Source organism: Pelobates fuscus, chromosome 10 (assembly GCF_036172605.1).
Source record: "Pelobates fuscus isolate aPelFus1 chromosome 10, aPelFus1.pri, whole genome shotgun sequence".
Lineage (NCBI taxonomy): Eukaryota > Metazoa > Chordata > Amphibia > Anura > Pelobatidae > Pelobates > Pelobates fuscus.
Genome location: NC_086326.1, coordinates 81,374,707 through 81,393,852, shown reverse-complemented (window position 1 = coordinate 81,393,852; position 19,146 = coordinate 81,374,707). Strand labels below are relative to the sequence as shown.

The following is a 19,146-nucleotide window of genomic DNA, read 5'->3' as shown; positions in this document are numbered from 1 at the left end:
CTGACTGGTTCCATCTAGGTGGCTTCTGAGTTGGTGCCAAGTCAGCTGTTGTTGACCAGGGTGCTGGAGAAGACCCAAGAGCTGTCCCCCCAGCTCTGGCTTTACATCTCCAAATTGTGCAACTTTGACCGACCAGCATCTGGTGCATTGCCTGATCGTAAGCACTAGGGGAGCAGTAACTATTGTGAAGGGTGTGCGTTAAACAATATTCATATATTGACTGGCACATAATAGAGCAGTTTAATTCTATTTTTATTTCTGTAGAAAATGGTTGCCTAAAACTTACACTAGAGCAAAACAAGTTTAATAGTTATCTGAAAAGTTCTAATAGTAAGTATAGAGCATATAGAGGTTGTAGTCTCCAAAATTCTTCAATATTAGTATACTTTTGTAAAAAAAAAAATAAGTCACACACGATACTATTTCAAGGTTTGTGTTGGATTGTTTTCCCTGAGAGGAAATCATTTGAAAGTGTATTACTAGTTAAACAATATTGATTTATACTTGGGCAAAGTTCAAGCCTGATGTTATAATATGGGATTATTTGTATTTGTTCAGTTGCCAGTAGTGCCCCTGTGATGTCCTGGTGTCATTTAGCAAACTGTTTTAGAATGGTGTGACAACTTACTGAGGTCCTCTAGGCACCAGCGCTGTGTTTGGTCTTCTCTTGAAGGAGAAACTGAATGTCTCCATAGAGCTGAGCAAGCCAATACAGCATCATGCTCATTGATTGATTGCTGACACTGCATGGCACTGATTACTTGGCTGTGGAGGTTTAATCAGATTTTCCTAAAGGAGAATCTTGAAAGCGGGTATGTGGCCAACGGCACCATGAGGGACTCAAGTAAACGGTGAAACTATGCACTAAAACAGATTGATAAATTACACCTTGATGGTGCGATTGGCTGAGAGCATCAGCTTAGCTCCATATTGAGCAGTGTTTTCTTAGCTCCATATTGAGCAGTGCTTAGCTCAGGGGAGGTATCAGATGGCTGTAGTGGTTATGGTGCAAAGTATAAGTAACTTTGGCAGAGAGGTGAAAATAAACAAATACTCCATGAGGTTACTTGGCTGATCAGGGGAACGGAATGGGTTGATTACCTGAAATGAAAGCTCAATGAGCATGGCCTCATTTCTGTTGCGAGTAGGGATTTATAGGTCTATTATCAGATGTCTATGTATGAAGGCTGTTGCCTTGACTTCAACTACCTAAAAATTTTGTTGTGTTACCGGATGACAGGTCCAGCTGTGTTGCTGGAGAAGGGAGTTAAAGAAAGGAAGCTATATTGGCGTACAGGAACCAGCAGCAAGACCAAACGTACTTTTGAAAATAGGAGAAAGTGGGACAAAGGATGCAAAATCCTGGAAAATAGTTTATTTGCAAAATCAATATAAAATTGTGAAAACAAAAATGCAGATAATTATTTTGGCCTAAAATGCATGAAGATTATGTTGGTACCTGGAATTTTAATTGAACAGCACAAGTATCCTTATGCTTTACTAATTCTTTCACGCAAAACCTGTCAAAGCAGTGTTCCGAAACTATTATAGCGCTAACATATTCCGTAGCGCAATTATATATATATTATATATCATTACACAACCAAAAGACACTGACTTGTGTGATCAGGATTCAAACCTGGCGTTCCCAGTTCTAAGACAGTGACAATACCACTGCTCTACACAGCTGACATATAACCTTGCCAAACCTAGTCTCTGTCTGAATGAAACATATTATTATATGTTTATACCATGTCCCCCTTACCTTGTTATACATCAGGTGCTGGAGAAAAAAGGAAAGGGCAAGGAATGGCTTCTGTAACATTTTAGTTTGCCTTTTTGTTTTACAATTATCCTTTGATAAAATAAATTAAATGAACACTCGAAGTACCATAACCACTGAAGCTCGCTAGAAAGATTTGACTTCTTACCTGGAGCTTACTAGGCGTTACTTCCTGCCTTCACTACCTCAGCCAGAGGGCCAAAACCTCTCTATCTGAGCCAAGTCAGACGTTGCAGAGCTTAGCTGGGTCATCCGGCTCTCTGGCTGAGATAGTGGAGGCGGGAGCGAATCTTGGTTCACCCCCGGTAAGTAGTCAAACCATTTTAAAACCAAGCGTATTCTAGTTTGCAAAATCTTTCCTGAACCGTTTGAAAACTTTCTATTGGAGGTTATTAATACTCAATAGTTTATAAATATTTTAAATCTTAAGTGCCTGCCCCTCTTACCCAAATTGTTAAATGTATACATACACAGCTTGCAGAGGAAGAAATACATAATATTCACATAAGAAGGGTATTCTAGGTTTACTTCTGGGAGTGTTCTGAGCATAACCTATTCAGCAGTCTTTAGATTTTCTAAATGCTTTTTTAAAGATTTTTGTTTTCAAAGTTTTGTGTGTTTTAATCCAATAGTATATTGGTTTTTTTTTTTTTTTAGAAAAGGAGTGGTGAATTTCAGCAGGGGTTACCCCCCTTTTTAATTGATGCAGTGGCTTTTACTGATGCTCGAATGTAGATAAAACTGGTCTAATACCTCTCTTTCTTTTGATAGAATCATATTAAAGATGTCTGTGGAAAAGATCATTAGAGACGCTCTCACAAGCTTTATACAATCTCACATCCCTGACGCAGACCTCAGGTACTGTTTTGTGTTTGTTTGTTTTGGGTTTTTACATTTGTGTTAGCACTTATTTTATTTTTCTAATTGTTTTATACATTTTTTTTTTTATTGTTTGCGGCATACAGTGGAACAATTCACTGATTTTTTTTTTTGATTTTTTTTACATTTTATTTATTTTTTAATATTTATTTATAAAATATTTTACCAGGAAAGATACATTGAGATTTCTCTCGTTTTCAAGTATGCCCTGGGTTCACAAATCATTGCATTGATACAATATGGTACAATAAAATACAAAAACAATATTAATACACAATATATACAAAATTTAACATAGAACAGGTAAATATATAATCAACCATGACAGGTGCATTCTGTATAGATATACTCCCAAAGAATACATGCATTTTTTGCGTGATTTATTTGGGGAGTACATGGAAAAAAAAACCACTTACGTGCCCTACCCTCTTTTTACCTACACAAACTTTCAGGCTTATATATGACAGAGTGGAAAAAGGTATAAGAAAAGCAGAAATCAAACTGGTATAAGATCGCCATAGAGACGTTTCACACAGAGACAGAGATATTAAGATAACACCAAAGACTAAAGAAATCCAGAGGAAACAAATAAGATTGATTGAGGATAGGCCAATTATCCATTCTTTTTTCAGATTTACACAAGATCGATGAATGTTAATGATTAATCCAAGAAGGATACAACAGCATTAAATTGGACAGCCTTCCTCTTCCATCTGTTCTTTTTACCAAATTTAAAAACAGCAGTAGAAGAACTACATCAAAGGGTGGTCCTAGAGGAAATTCCCACTGAATAGCAAAATCTTGCTTCGTAATAAAGATATTTTCTTGTAAGAAAACCAGATGTAACATTTAAACCTACCTCAAAAGATGGTGTTAAATTTTTTTTATTTTTATTTTTTAAAAAGGAACCTTGCATTGCTACGTTGATATACAAACGATTTTACTCTAGGTATGGCAATGTTCTCTTTTTCTTTGGTCCCTTCCAAATCTGAACTATTTTGTTCACTGCAGGAATGAATGTACTTGACATTGAAAAGAAGAGAGCACAAAGTGATTTGATCTCTTGGCTACATTTATCTATTAATTTGGTTTTGTTTAGAAATTCTGAGTGATAAGTGAGAAGGCTCTCAATGCACCTTGTGTAGGATAACTACAGTGATCTATCCTTATGCCATAAACAACCAGCTTTAAATGGCTGTATTTATGCTGTGATTTAAATTTCTCTTTTCCTTTCAGTGCTATGGATGAAGTGTTTTTCTCTTATGTCACTGGGATTCTAGAAGAGTTGGGGTCCCAAGATTGCTCAGAAGAGGATTTTGAGATGGAGTCTTTCATAGAAATGTTGGAGGCATACATCCCAGGATTTGCTGAAATAGACAGGTACTGTAATTATAATGATTCTTGATTACCCACTTCGTCAGTATATTTCATTGTCATTTTGTTTCATTAAATGATTTCTTTTTTTCTGCGCCAGTGTATAGATAAAAGGACATCTTGCTATCTACACAGTTATATATGACAGGCTCACCTAAAGGGTGAATATATAAATGGGGAATGTATCTTTGGCACACATTCTCAGCTAGTTTTAAGTTCCATTGGTATAGAGATTTAAACTACAACTGTCAGAGTGGTTTGCCCTTTCTTTGTGATTTTGTACTAAGTATTAATGAGTAATGCAATCATCATGCTGGAAAAAAACTTGTGTACAAATTGTTAGTTACTCCAAACCTTCTTTAAAATAAATAAATAAATAAATACAAAATTCAGCTTCTCATGCCTTATTGGGCATTACTCATTAGGTTCCCCCTTAAATAACAGCAAAGAAAGCATTAGACTTATCTGAAATCCTGCATTGGTTGTAAGTCCTGGCGCTCTGCTACACGTCGCTCTGATGTCACATGCTCGCCTTGAAGTCCAATCGAATGCTTCTCAAGAAGCACTTGGTTGGTCCATTCTCCCAGGCTCTGAGCAAATGTGTGCACTCTGAGCCAATAAGAGGAGGGAGAGCACAGAGGAGAGAGAGAGAGAAGAGCAATACACTGCCTGTAAGGGGAGAATCTGACCACGTTTGTCGCTAGTGCACCGTGTACAAAATTCACATCTGTTCTAGGCTGCCTCAGTCACATGTGCCGGGGGTGGAAGTATCTCTGTATGTGAAACATTTCAAGCAAAAATAAAATAGTTATAGTGCCTACAGTATCCCTCTTACATTCCTTCTAGAATATGTCCACTTGTTTTTCATTTTATTTTAAAGCAGCTCTGTCATTTCTTAATCTTTATCAAATACTGATGCTGACAGTGTTGGAATTTCATTGAAGTTACAACACAATCCCATATTTCCTTAACACACAGTAGGTGCTAATTACTACTGATGTCTAATGGACAAACTTATGGTTGACAAAAGGCAGAACTCCAATCCCAGCAGATGTCACAAGTGACAGTTGTGGGATTCAGGGATTGTCTCTCAACGCAAGTTTTGCGGGTCTTCCATAGACCTCGGTTGTTGCACTTTTTTGCATATGTGAGAGTACATCACTGACATGGCTTCTCACACTAGGAGTTGAGGAGTTGAATAGGGTCACCTAGTTGAACATGGCAGTAACTGTGAGGGACAGGTTCCTACATTTGACTGCACCACACAGCTGCCAGAACCTAACCGAAGATGTCAACCAAAAGTGTTAGATCTGCTTTAAATCTGCCAAGATTAGGTCTGTTTGTTAAGAGACACATTTGCTGTAGCAGGAATTGTCCAGTTCTAGCTCTGAAATTATCATTAGCCTGCATGAACCTTTTATATACAGTGTTTCGATTCACATATTACAAATGTATGCCTTAGAATACGGAGTGAAGTGTATTGTTTCAATTGCAGTGGGAAAGTTTGTGAAATGATGTTTGACTTGTCAGGAAAACTGAGTGAAGCGCGTAACAAAGGTAAGTCAATGGATTAAATTGTTTTCTTTTTAGTTCTTTATTCAGCACATCCTACAAGCAGTATGCTGGAGTCTGGAATCAGAATAACACTGGTCCAGTATATGGAAGTTGTCCTTTTTACATTTGATTATAATATACACAAGATATTTAACATTTCTGAGTGACGTGGAACTTGCATAAAGCATATGGAATGAAATGGTAAATAAATACACATCTAATCTAAAATATTGAATCAGCATCCAGTTGTGCTGATCATGAAGATAAAGGGGAAATTATCATCTTTGCTGTGAGGCAGGAGTTTCAAGCAAGTAAGTAATTCACTAACGTAAGAATTTAAAGTGAATTTTAACTTTAAATGGACACTCCTGAACCCTGAAGCACTTAGGTGTGTCCTTTTTTCCCTCTTTTCATTTTAAAAAAAGTTTCAATAGAAGTTGTCACTTTTAAAAATTAACTTGGTTACACCCATCGGGCTGTCAACTGGTCCTTTTACTTCCTCTTGGGTTTACTTTCATTTACGTTTAGCTCAGTGGAGCTAAACCCAAGAGACAGCAATTGCTCAGAACACCTGCGTTTCAAAGACTTCTCATTGGGAAGTTTGTGATTGGACAGTCACATAAATTATGGGCGTGGTTAGAAGGGGAGGGCTTGCATAGGCTTCAGGCAAGATATCTGCATCATTTGCAAGCTGCTTTTAGATGTATTTCCAATTTACAAAATGCATAATTAAATTTTTAGTTTGTTTGGATTTGAGCTGTAGAGAGTTCTTTTTAAGTTCAAAATAGTCAAACTGAAAATATTATCTGTCTGCTATGCTTTCAGATATGCCAAGCTGGCCTTATATTTTAAATTTACTTTGAATTCTCCTTTTAGTGAATAACCCTGGAGATGATGGGGAAACAGCTGAGGATCATAGGAGACTTAACTCAACAACGGCTGGAGAACTTAACTGTTAGGTTAATTGTAAATGCATTGAACAAAAATACTAAAGACAAGTTCTGTTTTGACATTTTTGCCGTTTGATAACTCTATACTAATAAAGGGACATTCAAATAAATCTTTAATGCAGGTGAGGTTTTAACCTCACTAATATGCTTTGTTTTTGCCATAATTACCTCTCTGTAGTTTAAAAAAACAAAAACAAACCCTTTGTACTTTTCTGCCCTCCATATCCCCCATACTTATGCAGCTCAGCCACTGACAGTGTGTGAGCTAAGCTGCAGAAAGACTAGCAGCTTGCATGTAGGATGACCTATAAACAGCCATGTAAATATGTCACTACACTTCTGTCCTCTTGCAGTGCTTGCCTTCCTGCAAAGTCTACTAAATGTTACTTTCCATAGCCCATGGCGTGGGTACTGGGCTATGGGAGCACTGTTTAATAAACGTATGCAGGGAGGGATATCTAATTGTAAGCGTCATTTCCATTTGCGTTTCCTGCTTCTTTTAGCTTAGCTATCGGCTCCTGCAGTAGTGCTTCTGGTCACTGATAATTAAAATATTTTCACGAGTTTAAATATTCACTCCTCAATGGTAAGAGGGGGAGTGTAAATTGTGATTGGTCATTAATATGTGGAAAGTTAGAAATGTTCACTAGTACTCTGACCCTGAAACAATATACCCCTATATCCATAATAATCAATTACTTCTGGGGAACACAACAAGTACTTATACCCAAATTTTGTGCACAACTAGAAGATTCAGTACATATTTCTTAATTTGGATTTTTGTTTTATTTGTATTTCTCTTTTTCTGTTTTAGATGCTTCCCCCGTAAAAGCCACAGGAACTTCATTGGAAGCCAAGGAAACGTGCAATAAAAAGCCAAATGTTGATGAATTAAGTGCATCAGAAGGAGCTGTGGCACAGGTGCATACTTAAAATCTCTGCTAACCGAGCTGTTTTTAGGAATCGGAAAATACATAGACTGAACTAACCACATCCAGCATTCTCATCCAGTCGATGTATTCCAGATTAGACACATTTGACAGTGCCGAAGTGTTCATTCTGCATTATCAATGTGACCTTGGAAGGGGTGCCTGTGCGTGGGAAGAACCTTTGTTTATATCAAACCATTCCTAAAGGGTTATTATGAAACCTGGGAATAGTGCTAGTATGGTTACGTTGCTTAGTGTGCTCCTTTAACTAGAATTAGTTTGGAAAAATGATAGGATTGATGTGATGTCAACTAATGAATATCTCAAGGACTTCACAAGCTACATAAAGCTGTTCCCTTCTGTAGAAAGGTAATGGTTGACACATGGGATCTCATCTTCACATTGGAGAAAAATCTAGGGTTTCTGTTTTTTCTTTCCATAATGTGAAGCAAAGCGGTCAATACATTTTTTTTTCTTCTAAACTGTCTTTAAAATCTGATTTTATAAACATTTTTAAATTCATAAATGTGTTGAAAGGTTTGTAATCATAGTCAATTGTATGTCTTCAGGAAGAAAGCAATCTGCAAGCCAGTGTTGATATGCTTTTGGAAATGTTCCCAGAATGCACTATAAGTCAAGCTCAGAGAGTGCTTTCAATGGCAAAGGGGGATTTGGAAGAAGCAGTGCAGTTTATTGTAGAGAAGAATGTGAACCTCTGCAATGATTCTGGATCCAAGGTCGGTAATAATCAGGGCAACCCCTTTTTATTTGTGGGGCTTTGGGTGAGAAAAAAAATGTACGATCTACTCCTTGTTTGTGTCTAAAATGTATATGCAGACATAGCAATAATACACATAGGCAGATACACACTGACAGTGATACACAGAGGCACACATAAACAGCCTCACAGTGACAGGCATACACACAGACACACACTAAAACATTCAACTGTGATTTCCCACCTTCTCATTCTGCTTATTTATCTGTGAGAGGGAGTAGAGGGGCTTGTTGCTGCTGTCCTTGGTGTCCACTGTTGTGTAAGCAGGAGGTAATAATGTGCAATTGGTGACATTGCATCCTGACACCTGCTTCCATTCCCCAGTGTTTTGGGTACCCTGTGCATGTAAGAGCTTGCAGTTAAAAGGCTCTAACACAGGATCTTGAGCAAGTTGCCTGGCACTCAGGATGCTTGTGTGAGAGCCGCGTGAATGAAACTCTCTATCAACTTCAGGGCCCTTGAAAGTGGCTCGAGACCCGTTTACCCTACCCAAAAGGTGTGGCGCTGGTCGTAATTTTCCTATTACGTAAATTGTAAATATCCTACAAATGCGTTCGTAAAACAGATTATGTTCTGATATTCAGTCAAAATACATGTAACTATACAAAGCATGCTCACAGCGGAGTTAACATGGGAGGATGGCATGTGGTACCCACCCCCTGCAGGCACTTTGACTAGCCGAATGGGAAAGTAATGATTCTCCAAAGTATGTTACAGGTTTAAGACCAGACTAAGCAGGAAGTCGAAGTCTGATTTATTTAGAAACATTTTGTTTTATTCACGTCAGTCTAGTCTTCACAATTTTAAAACCCCCTCAATCTCTTTCTTTTATATTATGCTGCTCAATGTTGTCTGATTACTTAAATACATATGTATCTTAAAGATTGATTTTTAATGGAACATGCCTTTATTTATTGTCTTTTAAATTTTAGGAATTGAACAGAGCTCCAAAAAAAGAAGATTTGAAAGATTTCATATTGCAAAAGTAAGACCGTTAACTCTCTATGGTAACTGAGGAATGTGCTTTTTGTAAGATTTTTTAAAAAGGTTTCTCTTAGCACCGTAAACACTTAAGTGATTTGAAGTGCTCATGGTGCCTGGAGTCTGTATGAAGAGCATTTCACTGCACTTACTGAGTTTAACTGACCCATTTGCTGCTGGAGGTGTAACCCCACTTCTGGCAGTGTCATTGGGAAGTCATTATCCAGCCTGGAAGACGAGTTCTGGACTGATTAATGTCAATTATCTGCAAATGTCTATGCACAGAGGGTCATTCATTGGTTACGAGCAATAAACTGATCTGCTTAACCAATGAATGAGTGTCGGGATCATCATCTGGCTTCTGCAGCTCTGGTAAACCTGCCTGATAGGAGTAGTTTGCTCCATTAACTGACAACCAGGATTAACCTACCATCATAACCTTTACAGTGGTAAAGATGGTTGGAGTAACCCTTTAATCTGGCAATGTCTCTGTATCCATTTTGTACAGACTCTCTAAACAGTTAAAACGGCACATTTAAAGGTACACTATAGGGTCAAGAACACAAACATGTATTCCTGACCATATAGTGTTAAAACCACCATCTTGCCCCCCTTCCTAATTCTACCAAAATCTTACCTTTATTGCAGTCTGCTGCTGGCTGATCTGCCAGCTTGGCTGACATCAGAAGTGGCGTTCTGTGCCAATAACAATGCTTTCTCATAGGATTGGCTAACTGTAGCAGTACTTACACTCTCCGGGGGCCGGGCGAGGTCCTCTGTCCCCACCGCGCGCGGTCCTGCATCTGCACGAGCCGCATGCGGCTCGTCCTACGGGGAGATCCAGAAGGCGTGCATTGACCGCGAGAAGCGGCCACGTGACTGGATAGGGTTTGGCTTTCCACTCACAACATCCGCCTTCGTGTGCCTTCTATGAAGCTGGCTCCCCGTTTTATCGGTCCTTTTCGTATCTTGCATAAAGTTAATCCTGTTTCTTATGCCTTGGATATTCCCAGAAACCTGCGTATTCCTAACGTCTTTCACACCTCCTTGTTGAAGCCGCTCCTGAGTAACCGTTATACAAGGTATGTTCCTCCTCCTCCTGTTTCTGTGGAGAGTCATGAGGAATTTGAGGTGGCTGCCGTGCTTGACTCTGGGTTTTCTCCGGGGTCGCCTGCAGTACCTGGTGCATTGGAAGGGATATGGGCCGGAGGAACGCAGTTGGATTTCTGCTGACGCTGTTCACGCTCCTCGCCTTCTGCGCTCCTTTCATTCCTTTCATTCTCGTTTTTCTGCCAGGCCTGGTCCTCCCCGTGTCTTGGGGGGGGGGGGGCGAAAAGCGGCCATGTGACTCGCCTGGCTCTGGGACCGCGCTGCGTGTATCGGGCGCACTTTTAAAGGGACAGCGGGAGCCGAAATGCAAAAGGGTCTCCCATTGGCCCATGTCATTCCACATTCCCCATACACACACTCACGTTTTGGGGGCGTGGATATGACATGGGCCAATCAAATTAAACTCTAAGGTATTTATACTCGCCTTTCCCTTAGCTCCCTGCCCTATCGTGGTTTCTGATTCAGCTCCCTTTAGTGCTTGTTTCGTCCAGTAGTGTTTTTTTTGTGCTTGACCCTGACTTTGTACCTGTTTTTCTCTTTATCCCTGCTTTGTCTTGTTTGCCGGTTTCCTGACTCCTGTGTACCAGTCCTTGGCTAGTTCTTGTTTTCGCTGTCTCTCTGTTCCCTTGACCTCGGCTCATTCCTGTCTCTGTCATTTCCCTGTACTACGTCAGGTCCGGCCATTCTAAGGCCCGGTAAGACGTATCTTATTTATCTTGTCTCTCATTGGACTAAATCTTGCGTGTTGGGGTACACTACCGTGACACTGACCTTGTCAAGGAGGCAGATCAGGGGTAGAGCTAGCACAAGCCAAACACAGCCATGATCAATCAGCTTCTCCTCATAGAGATGCATTGAATCAATGCATCTCTATGAGGAAAGTTCAGTGTCTCCAGGCAGAGGGTGGAGACAATGAATGGCAGTGCTGCACGATGTGCAGCAGTGCCCCAGGAGGTACCTCTAGCAGCCATCTGAGGAGTGGCCATTGGAGGTATCCCTAGTCTGTAATGTAAACACTGAATTTTCTCTAAAAAGACAGTGTCTACTGCAAAAAGCCTGAAGGGAATGACTATACTCACCTGAACAAATACAACAAGCTGTATTTGTTCTGGTTACTATAGTGTCCCTTTAATGTCATGTTAAATAAAACAATTCAGGACCCATTCAATGTTTTATAATGTGTCTAATTATTCTACTTTAAAGAGAGCTACAGCCATTCTACTCAGTAGGCAAGGTGATAATTTCTGCTTATGTCCACTAAGAAGGCCCAATATGAAATATTCAAAGGGTACTTTGCAGTTGATCCTGGACACAATTTGGAAAAGACAGTTCCACATTTGGAATCTGTCATAAGAACAAAATTCAAAATGCATGGTTTCCCTGCTGTGAATTTTGCAAGTCTGTTGTTTTAATTGATTGGTTTTCTAGATGGTTCTGCTCACTAAAAAGTTACTTGATGAGCCGTCTGACCAGAGAAATGATCATGGGGGCTCGCTTCTGAACTGGCTCAGTTACTTGACACTTATTAGTGACGACCACTAGCAGTACCGTTATACACTGCCTGGACCAAAAAAATGTTGCACACACTAATATTTTGTTGGACAGCCTTTAGCTTTGATTACAGCACGCATTCGCTGTGGCATTGTTTCGATAAGCTTCTACAATGTCACAAGATTTATTTCTGTCCAGTGTTGCATTAATTTTTCACCAAGATCTTGTATTGATAATGGAAGAGTCGGACCACTGCGCAAAGCCTTCTCCACATCCCAAAGATTCTCAATGGAGTTAAGGTCTGGACTCTGTGATGGCCAATCCATGTGTAAAAATGATGTCTTATGCTCCCTGAACCACTCTTTCACAATTTGAGCCCGATGAATTTTGGAATACGCCCGTGCCATCAGGGAAGAAAAAATCCTTTGAATGAATAGCATGGTCATTCAGTATATTCAGGTAGTCAGCTTACCTAATTCTTTGGGCACATAATGTTGCTGAACCTAGACCCGATCAACTGCAGAAACCCCAGATCATTGCCCCAACAGGCTTGTACAGTAGGTACTAGGCACGATGGGTACATCACTTCATCTGCCTCTCTTCTTACCTTGATTCACCCATCACTCTTGAACATGGTAAATCTGGACTCATCAGACCACATGACCTTCTTCCATTGCTCCAGAGTCCAATCTTTATCCTCCCTAGCAAATTGAAGCCTACACAGCTACACAGCTGTTCAGTCTCAATCCCTTGAGTTCCCTTCGCTTTGTGCTTGAGGAAATGCTTACTTTCACTGTTAAACATAGCCCTGAGTTCTACTGTTGTATTTCTACAATTTGATTTCCCCAAACGTTGAAGTGATCGCGATCACAATCAATCAGGACTTTTTTGTTGACCACATTTCTTCCTCGAAGACGATGGTTCCCCACTATTCTTCCAGTTTTTAATAATGTGTTGGACAGTTCTTAACCCAATTTTTTTAGATTCTGCAATCTCCTTAGATGTTTTCTCTGCTTGATGCATGCCAATGATTTGACCCTTCTCAAACAGACTAACATCTTTTCCACGACCACGGGATGTCTTTCGACGTGGTTGTTTAAGAAATGAGAAGCTACTCATTGCATCAGTTGGGGTTAAATAACTTGTTGCCAGCTGAAAAATAATCGCCCATGCAGTAACTATCCAATAGGAGGCTCTTACCTAATTGCTTAGTTAAATCCAGGTGGTGACTTTTTTTTTTTGGCCAGGCAGTGTACATGAGCTTAACCAGTTCTTTTTAATATTTATTTTTTCTATTTTGTCACTGTTACCTTCCTTTGTACTATATTTTCGCATCATTATGATTTTTCAGGGATTAGTAGCTAAAGTTACTGAATAACATAGTTTAGTTGAGATGCCCTCGCAAGCACTTTGAGGGAGAGACATATACATTTTACTCTTTATCTGTTATTTTCTTGACAACTTTCACCTTCTAGTCTGTGACAAGCGCTACAATGTTCCTAAGACTTATAACTATGTAGTGGTGATGCTATGCATATAAAGTGAGTTAGATTTAGGTTCTAATTAGTTGCACAAGACTGATGGGTATGGCTATAGTTTTTGACACATTCACACCAGTGACTGCTTGTAGCGAACACCCACCTTTCATTATATAGTTATTGATGGATAGCAAAGTTTTAATTAATTGAATTTAAATCTATACATATGTGACTACTAGCCGACTCTACTGGCAATATTTCACAATATTAAAGGGACACGCTCCAGGCACCAATACTACTTGAATGCATACAATAGATTTTGGCCTCATTAAAGGTACACTATAGGGTCAGGAACACAAACATGTATTCCTAACCCTATAGTGTTTTAAAACCACCATCTAGCCCCCCTTGCCCTCCTAAATATAGTAAAATCTTACTTTTGTTCAAGTCTGCAGCTGCTGACTCTACCCATGATCTGCCTGTTTGGCTGACCTCCTCAGAAGTGTTGTTCTGAGCCAATTAAAATGCTTTCCCATGGGAGTGGCTGAGACTTCAAGGAGGCAGATCAGAGTCAGAGCCAAACATAGCCCTGGCCAATCAGCATCTCTTCATAGAGATGTATTGAATCAATGCATCTCTATAAGGAAAATTCAGTGTGTCTATGCAGAGGGTGGAGATACTAAATGGCAGCACTGCCACAGGAGGCACCTCTAGTATCCATATGAAGAGTGGCCAGTGGAGTTATCCCTAGGCTGTAATGTTAAACATGACTTTTTCTCTTAAAAGACAGTGTTTACTGCAAAAAGCCTGAAGGTAATGATTCTACTCACCAGAACAAATACAATAAGCTGTTGTTGTTCTTGTGACTATAGTGTCACTTTGATATGCTGTATTTTTTTGCATTATACAAATAAGAATGCTGCTCCATAAGCCTGCCTCATTAGCCACACTCCCCTGATTCTCTGACTGTCTGCAGGCAGGTTGTGAATTAAAAAACGCTTACACAGGCTGAGAAAGCGTGGATACTTTTGATAAGGAAATCTTTCTGGCATAAGGGGAGTGGCAGATGGTGCATTTATTTTTTTCATCTAAAAACAATGATTTGTGTATGCAAAAATTTACAGCGTATTAATGAGGCCAAAATCATTAAAGTACATACCGTATATACTCTAGTATAAGCCGACCCGAATATAAGCCGAGGCCCCTAATTTTACCCCAAAAACTGGGAAAACTTATTGACTCGAGTATAAGACTAGGGTGGGAAATGCAGCAGCTACTGGTAAATTTCTAAATAAAATTAGATCCTAAAAAAATTATATTAATTGACTATTTATTTACAGTGTGTGTATATAATGAGTGCAGTGTGTGTGTGTGTGTGTATGAGTGCAGTGTGTGTGTGTGTGATGCAGAGTGTGATGCAGAGCCTTGGTGGGGGGGTGGGCATTTTTATTATTATTTTTGTAATTATAATTTTAGCATTAGTTTATTTTTTGTTATACTAATATTTTTTTTTTTCATTATAATTAATATTTTATTATTTATATATATATATATATATATATATATATATATATATATATATATATATATATATATATATATATATATATATACATATTTTCGTCCCCCCTCCCTGCTTGATACATGGCAGGGAGGGGGTCTCTCACTCCCTGGTGGTCCAGTGGCATTAGCAGTTCAGTGGAGGGGGCTGGCAGAGAGCGCTTACCTCTCCTGCAGCTCCTGTCAGCTCCCTCCTCCTCCGCGCCGGTCCAGTCAGCTCACAGTGTAAGTCTCGCGAGAGCCGCACTATGACGCCGCGGCTCTTGCGAGACCTACACTGGTAGCTGACAGAGGTGCTGACCGGACCGGCACGGAGGAGGGAGCTGACAGGAGCTGCAGGAGAGGTAAGAGCTTCCTGCCAGCCCCCCTCCTACACAGCCCCCAGTCTCTATTATGGCAATGTAAATTGCCATAATACAGACATTGACTCGAGTATAAGTCGAGTTGGGGTTTTTCAGCACAAAAAAATTTGCTGAAAAACTCGACTTATACTCGAGTATATACGGTAAGTGTTAACCGTTTGATTATTAAAGGGAATCTCCAGTGCCAGGAAAACGATCCGTTTTCCTGGCACTGGAGGGTCCCTCTCCCTCCCACCCACCAATCCCCGGTTACTGAAGGGGTAAAAAACCCCTTCAGTCACTTACCTGAGTCAGCGGCGATGTCCCTCGCCGCTGTCTCCTCCTCTGCGCCGCTCCTCCTATTCATTGCGTCGGCCGGTGGGCGAGACTGATCTCGCCCACCGGCCGAGGAGACGTCTCCCCATAGGACAGCATTGGAAAATAATTTCAATGCTTTCCTATGGGGAAATGAGCGACGCTGGAGGTCCTCACACAGCGTGAGGACGTCCAGCGACGCTGTAGCACAGATAATCTGTGCTATGAAGGAGGAAGTGACCTCTAGTGGCTGTCTAGTAGACAGCCACTAGAAGTGGAGTTAACCCTGCAAGGTAATTATTGCAGTTTATAAAAAACTGCAATAATTACACTTGCAGGGTTAAGAGTAGTGGGAGTTGGCACCCAGACCACTCCAATGGGCAGAAGTGGTCTGGGTGCCTGGAGTGTCCCTTTAAGTGTGGCACAGTGTTATATATCGTATATATGTTTTTAAAATAGTGATGCAGTAATCGCAGTTGATACATTGTATGGTGGTTTCCAAACATTATAGAAGTCAGTTGTCTGTTTAATTTCCCTCTTATTTGTGGTTGATGTTTGTGTTTTGCTTTTTCTCTGTTTTTGATTTTCCGCACATCAGCTCAAGTGGGCTGTAATATTAACATAGGCTGCCTGGATTGTTTGTCTAGTAGCGCCACTAAGATGGCTAACTGGTAGTGGTAATTAATAACTCGCATTGCTGAGTGTTAGTTCAGATGCTTGTTCTAAAGCAGGGGTAGGCAACTTTTTAGTAGTACTGTGCCAAAACAAGATCTTAAAGTCCCTTGGCGTGCTGGTCTTTTTTTGAATTTTTATATTGAGGTGTGTGTGCTGCCATTCTGTGCTTATATTATTTATGGATGCCACAGCTGCTTTGCAGTGTTGTATTTGTGTGTATGTGAGCCGATATTGATTTTGTTAGAGCCGATACCGATAATCTGTAAACTTTCAGGTAGCCGATCACTTACCGATATTCTGTACATTTACCATTTTGAAAAAAAAATAAAAATTCTAAAGGTAAATGCACAAAATATATATGCCAAATGTAGTGGATGCAGTGTGTTTAGACGGGAGCTGTGTGTGTTTGTGTAGTGTGTGTAGTGCATGCAGCATGTATTTGTGTAGTGTGTATATAATGAATGTAGTGTGTGTGTATATAATGAATGCCAAGTGTGTATAGTGAGTGTTTGTGTAGTGTGTATATATAGTGAATGCAGAGTGTTTGTGTAGTTTGCGTAAAGTATGTATAGTGTGTGTTTTTGTATTGTGTGTACATAATGAATGCAGTGTGTGTGTGTGTTTGTGTATGTGTATAGTGAATGCAGTGTGTGTGTGTTTGTGTAGTGTGTGTGTGTGTGTGTGTTTCTGTAGGTATGTAATTTGTGTAAAATGGGGGGAGGAAAGGGAGGCATTTCTAATTTTTTATTTTTTTTTATTCCCCCCTCCCTGCTTGTTACCTGGCCAGGAGAGGGGGTATGGCTTTCCCTGGTGGTCCGGTGGCATGTACTGAGCAATGGGGCCCCGCAGGTAGCACTTGCTTACCTTTCCAGCAGCTCCCTGTGTAAATCTCGCGACCAGAGTGCCACGCGGAGCGTTGCCATGGTAACCCGTGGCAACGCTCTGACTGCCGTTGGGGCTCGCAAAATTTACACAGGGAGCACTTATACACAGCAATTTGGGCTTGTTGGCTGTAAAACATTGGGTCGGAGGACTTTCAATCATTACTAAGGAAGGCTTACAAATCAATTAGAGGAGTGATGGGAAACCCAAGGCCACCAACAAGGTGGAGCCATTGGTCACCTGTACATTGATATGACCGGTACTTCCCAACCTGACCCTCACATACTCCCACCACCTTTTTCTTTTATTTATTTTTTTCCTCTGTTGATTATTGCTTGTTTGTGTTGTATGTCAAACTTGCTGGTCCACTTGCAATTTGTATACTCATAAACTAAACATTTATTGTACACAGTTGTTCCTCTTCTTTGATACACTGAACTTACTGACTCTATGTAAATCCTCGATACCTGGATGCATTTATACTTGTAAACTGGACTTTTATTAAATGATATCCTTTGTTATGGATGCATCGTTCCTCATTGTCTTACTTTTAAACTGCAAACCCTCATAAAATCTTATTCACATTTAAAAAAAAAAAAAAAACACATACTCTAACAGAATACATGTATTGCAAATAGCCGAATACTGATGTTTACTATAATCTTTGATTACTTTTTCAGATATATGATGGTTGACAATGAAGAGGACAAAAAGACACACAGACCATTAGCACCAAAGGAGGTGAGTTCTGAGGAAATTACACTTGGTTACTTTTCTGCGGATTGGGCAAAATAAGGGACAAAACAACTTATGAGGTGTAAATTGTTCTTGGTAAATACAAGAATCTGCATTTAATGAGATTTTAATAGGAATTTTCCATTGAGAGTGAATAAAAGGTGCTTTGGTACCCATTGCACTGCACCTGTTTTCAGTGGGTTGTGAGTACTTGTGGTTGGAATTTGTATTTGTTTTAAGTCCTTCAAAACAATGACATGGTTCTGAAAATAATGCTTACTTTTTATCTAGGCACCTAAGAAATTAATTCGTTACATTGATAATCAAGTGGTCAGCACAAAAGGAGAGCGATACAAAGATATGAAGAAACCGGAAAGTGAAGAGATGAAGAAGACTTATATAAACCTGAAACCAGCAAGAAAATATAAGTTCCACTGACTGGTAAAAGGTCGCATGGTAGAATTAAACCCTGTACTAATGAGTCTGGAATCCACGCACTGATCAGATGCTCTGTGTCCAAGAAATTGACTTTTACACGTTGCATTTTAAAGACCTCTCTTATCCAATTGTCTACCTTCTTCTGTGGAATCACTGCGTGTGAGATTAACCAGCAATATACAGTGTTCAGTGTGTATCCAATGTCTGTTTCGCCTTTACCATGGTAATAAGAAGCTTAAAATACAAGTAGGGTGCTCCCGTCTAGGGTAAAAGACTGGCTCTCCCAAGCAGAATATCCAAGCACTTCTTCATTTAGGTTTTTATTGTTGAGGGCCGTCCCCTACATTGAAATAAGTTTGACACACTTACTAATGGCCAGGAGTTTGCAAGCTTGTCCACTTCTGATGTTTTTTGATAGACTAAAGAAAACACAAGGTCAGGACCATTTTGGAAAATCATGCAACCTTTCCATAGGATAAAATGTTACCCTGGCATAACATCCTATCACAATCATGCAGGGCAAATTGTCAACAAATTAGTTCATATATTCGTACAAATATTTACGAAGTTCCACATCACCACAGCCAATGGCAATAAAGTAGTTATGTTTTTTTGCGTAGATGTATTCTTACATTCAGGCATTGGTATATAGCTGACATATATGACCTCAATCAAGTTGATTTCGTCCTTAAAGTATTATTTATTAATTATTAAGAAACGTCTCATGAATTTCAATTCTATATTTTTATTGTGTATATTTTCATTGCCTGTAATATATAGCTATTTTTGTTTTTATTGTGACTAGTTTGATTGCTGTGGATTTGTTTTTCTTGTTTTTGTGTGTGTTTTTCTTTTTGGATATGTTCTGTCAAGTACATAACAATCTAAGGGTT

The 19,146-nt window shown here is 39.6% G+C and overlaps 1 protein-coding gene across 1 annotated transcript in view; it reads left to right on the top strand.

The window, feature by feature from the left end:
• The window catches only part of CUEDC2 (CUE domain containing 2), a 32,055-nt gene extending 12,968 nt beyond the window's left edge, over positions 1 to 19,087 (top strand). Inside the window, exons 2-9 of the mRNA XM_063435095.1 lie at positions 2,555 to 2,641; positions 3,899 to 4,042; positions 5,532 to 5,593; positions 7,355 to 7,461; positions 8,039 to 8,206; positions 9,180 to 9,232; positions 17,761 to 17,821; positions 18,107 to 19,087. Of these exons, the coding sequence (XP_063291165.1) occupies positions 2,568 to 2,641; positions 3,899 to 4,042; positions 5,532 to 5,593; positions 7,355 to 7,461; positions 8,039 to 8,206; positions 9,180 to 9,232; positions 17,761 to 17,821; positions 18,107 to 18,253 (816 nt within the window). The 5' untranslated portion in view covers positions 2,555 to 2,567 and the 3' untranslated portion in view covers positions 18,254 to 19,087. The remainder of the gene's footprint in view (positions 1 to 2,554; positions 2,642 to 3,898; positions 4,043 to 5,531; positions 5,594 to 7,354; positions 7,462 to 8,038; positions 8,207 to 9,179; positions 9,233 to 17,760; positions 17,822 to 18,106) is intronic.
• Positions 19,088 to 19,146: the final 59 nt, after the last annotated feature.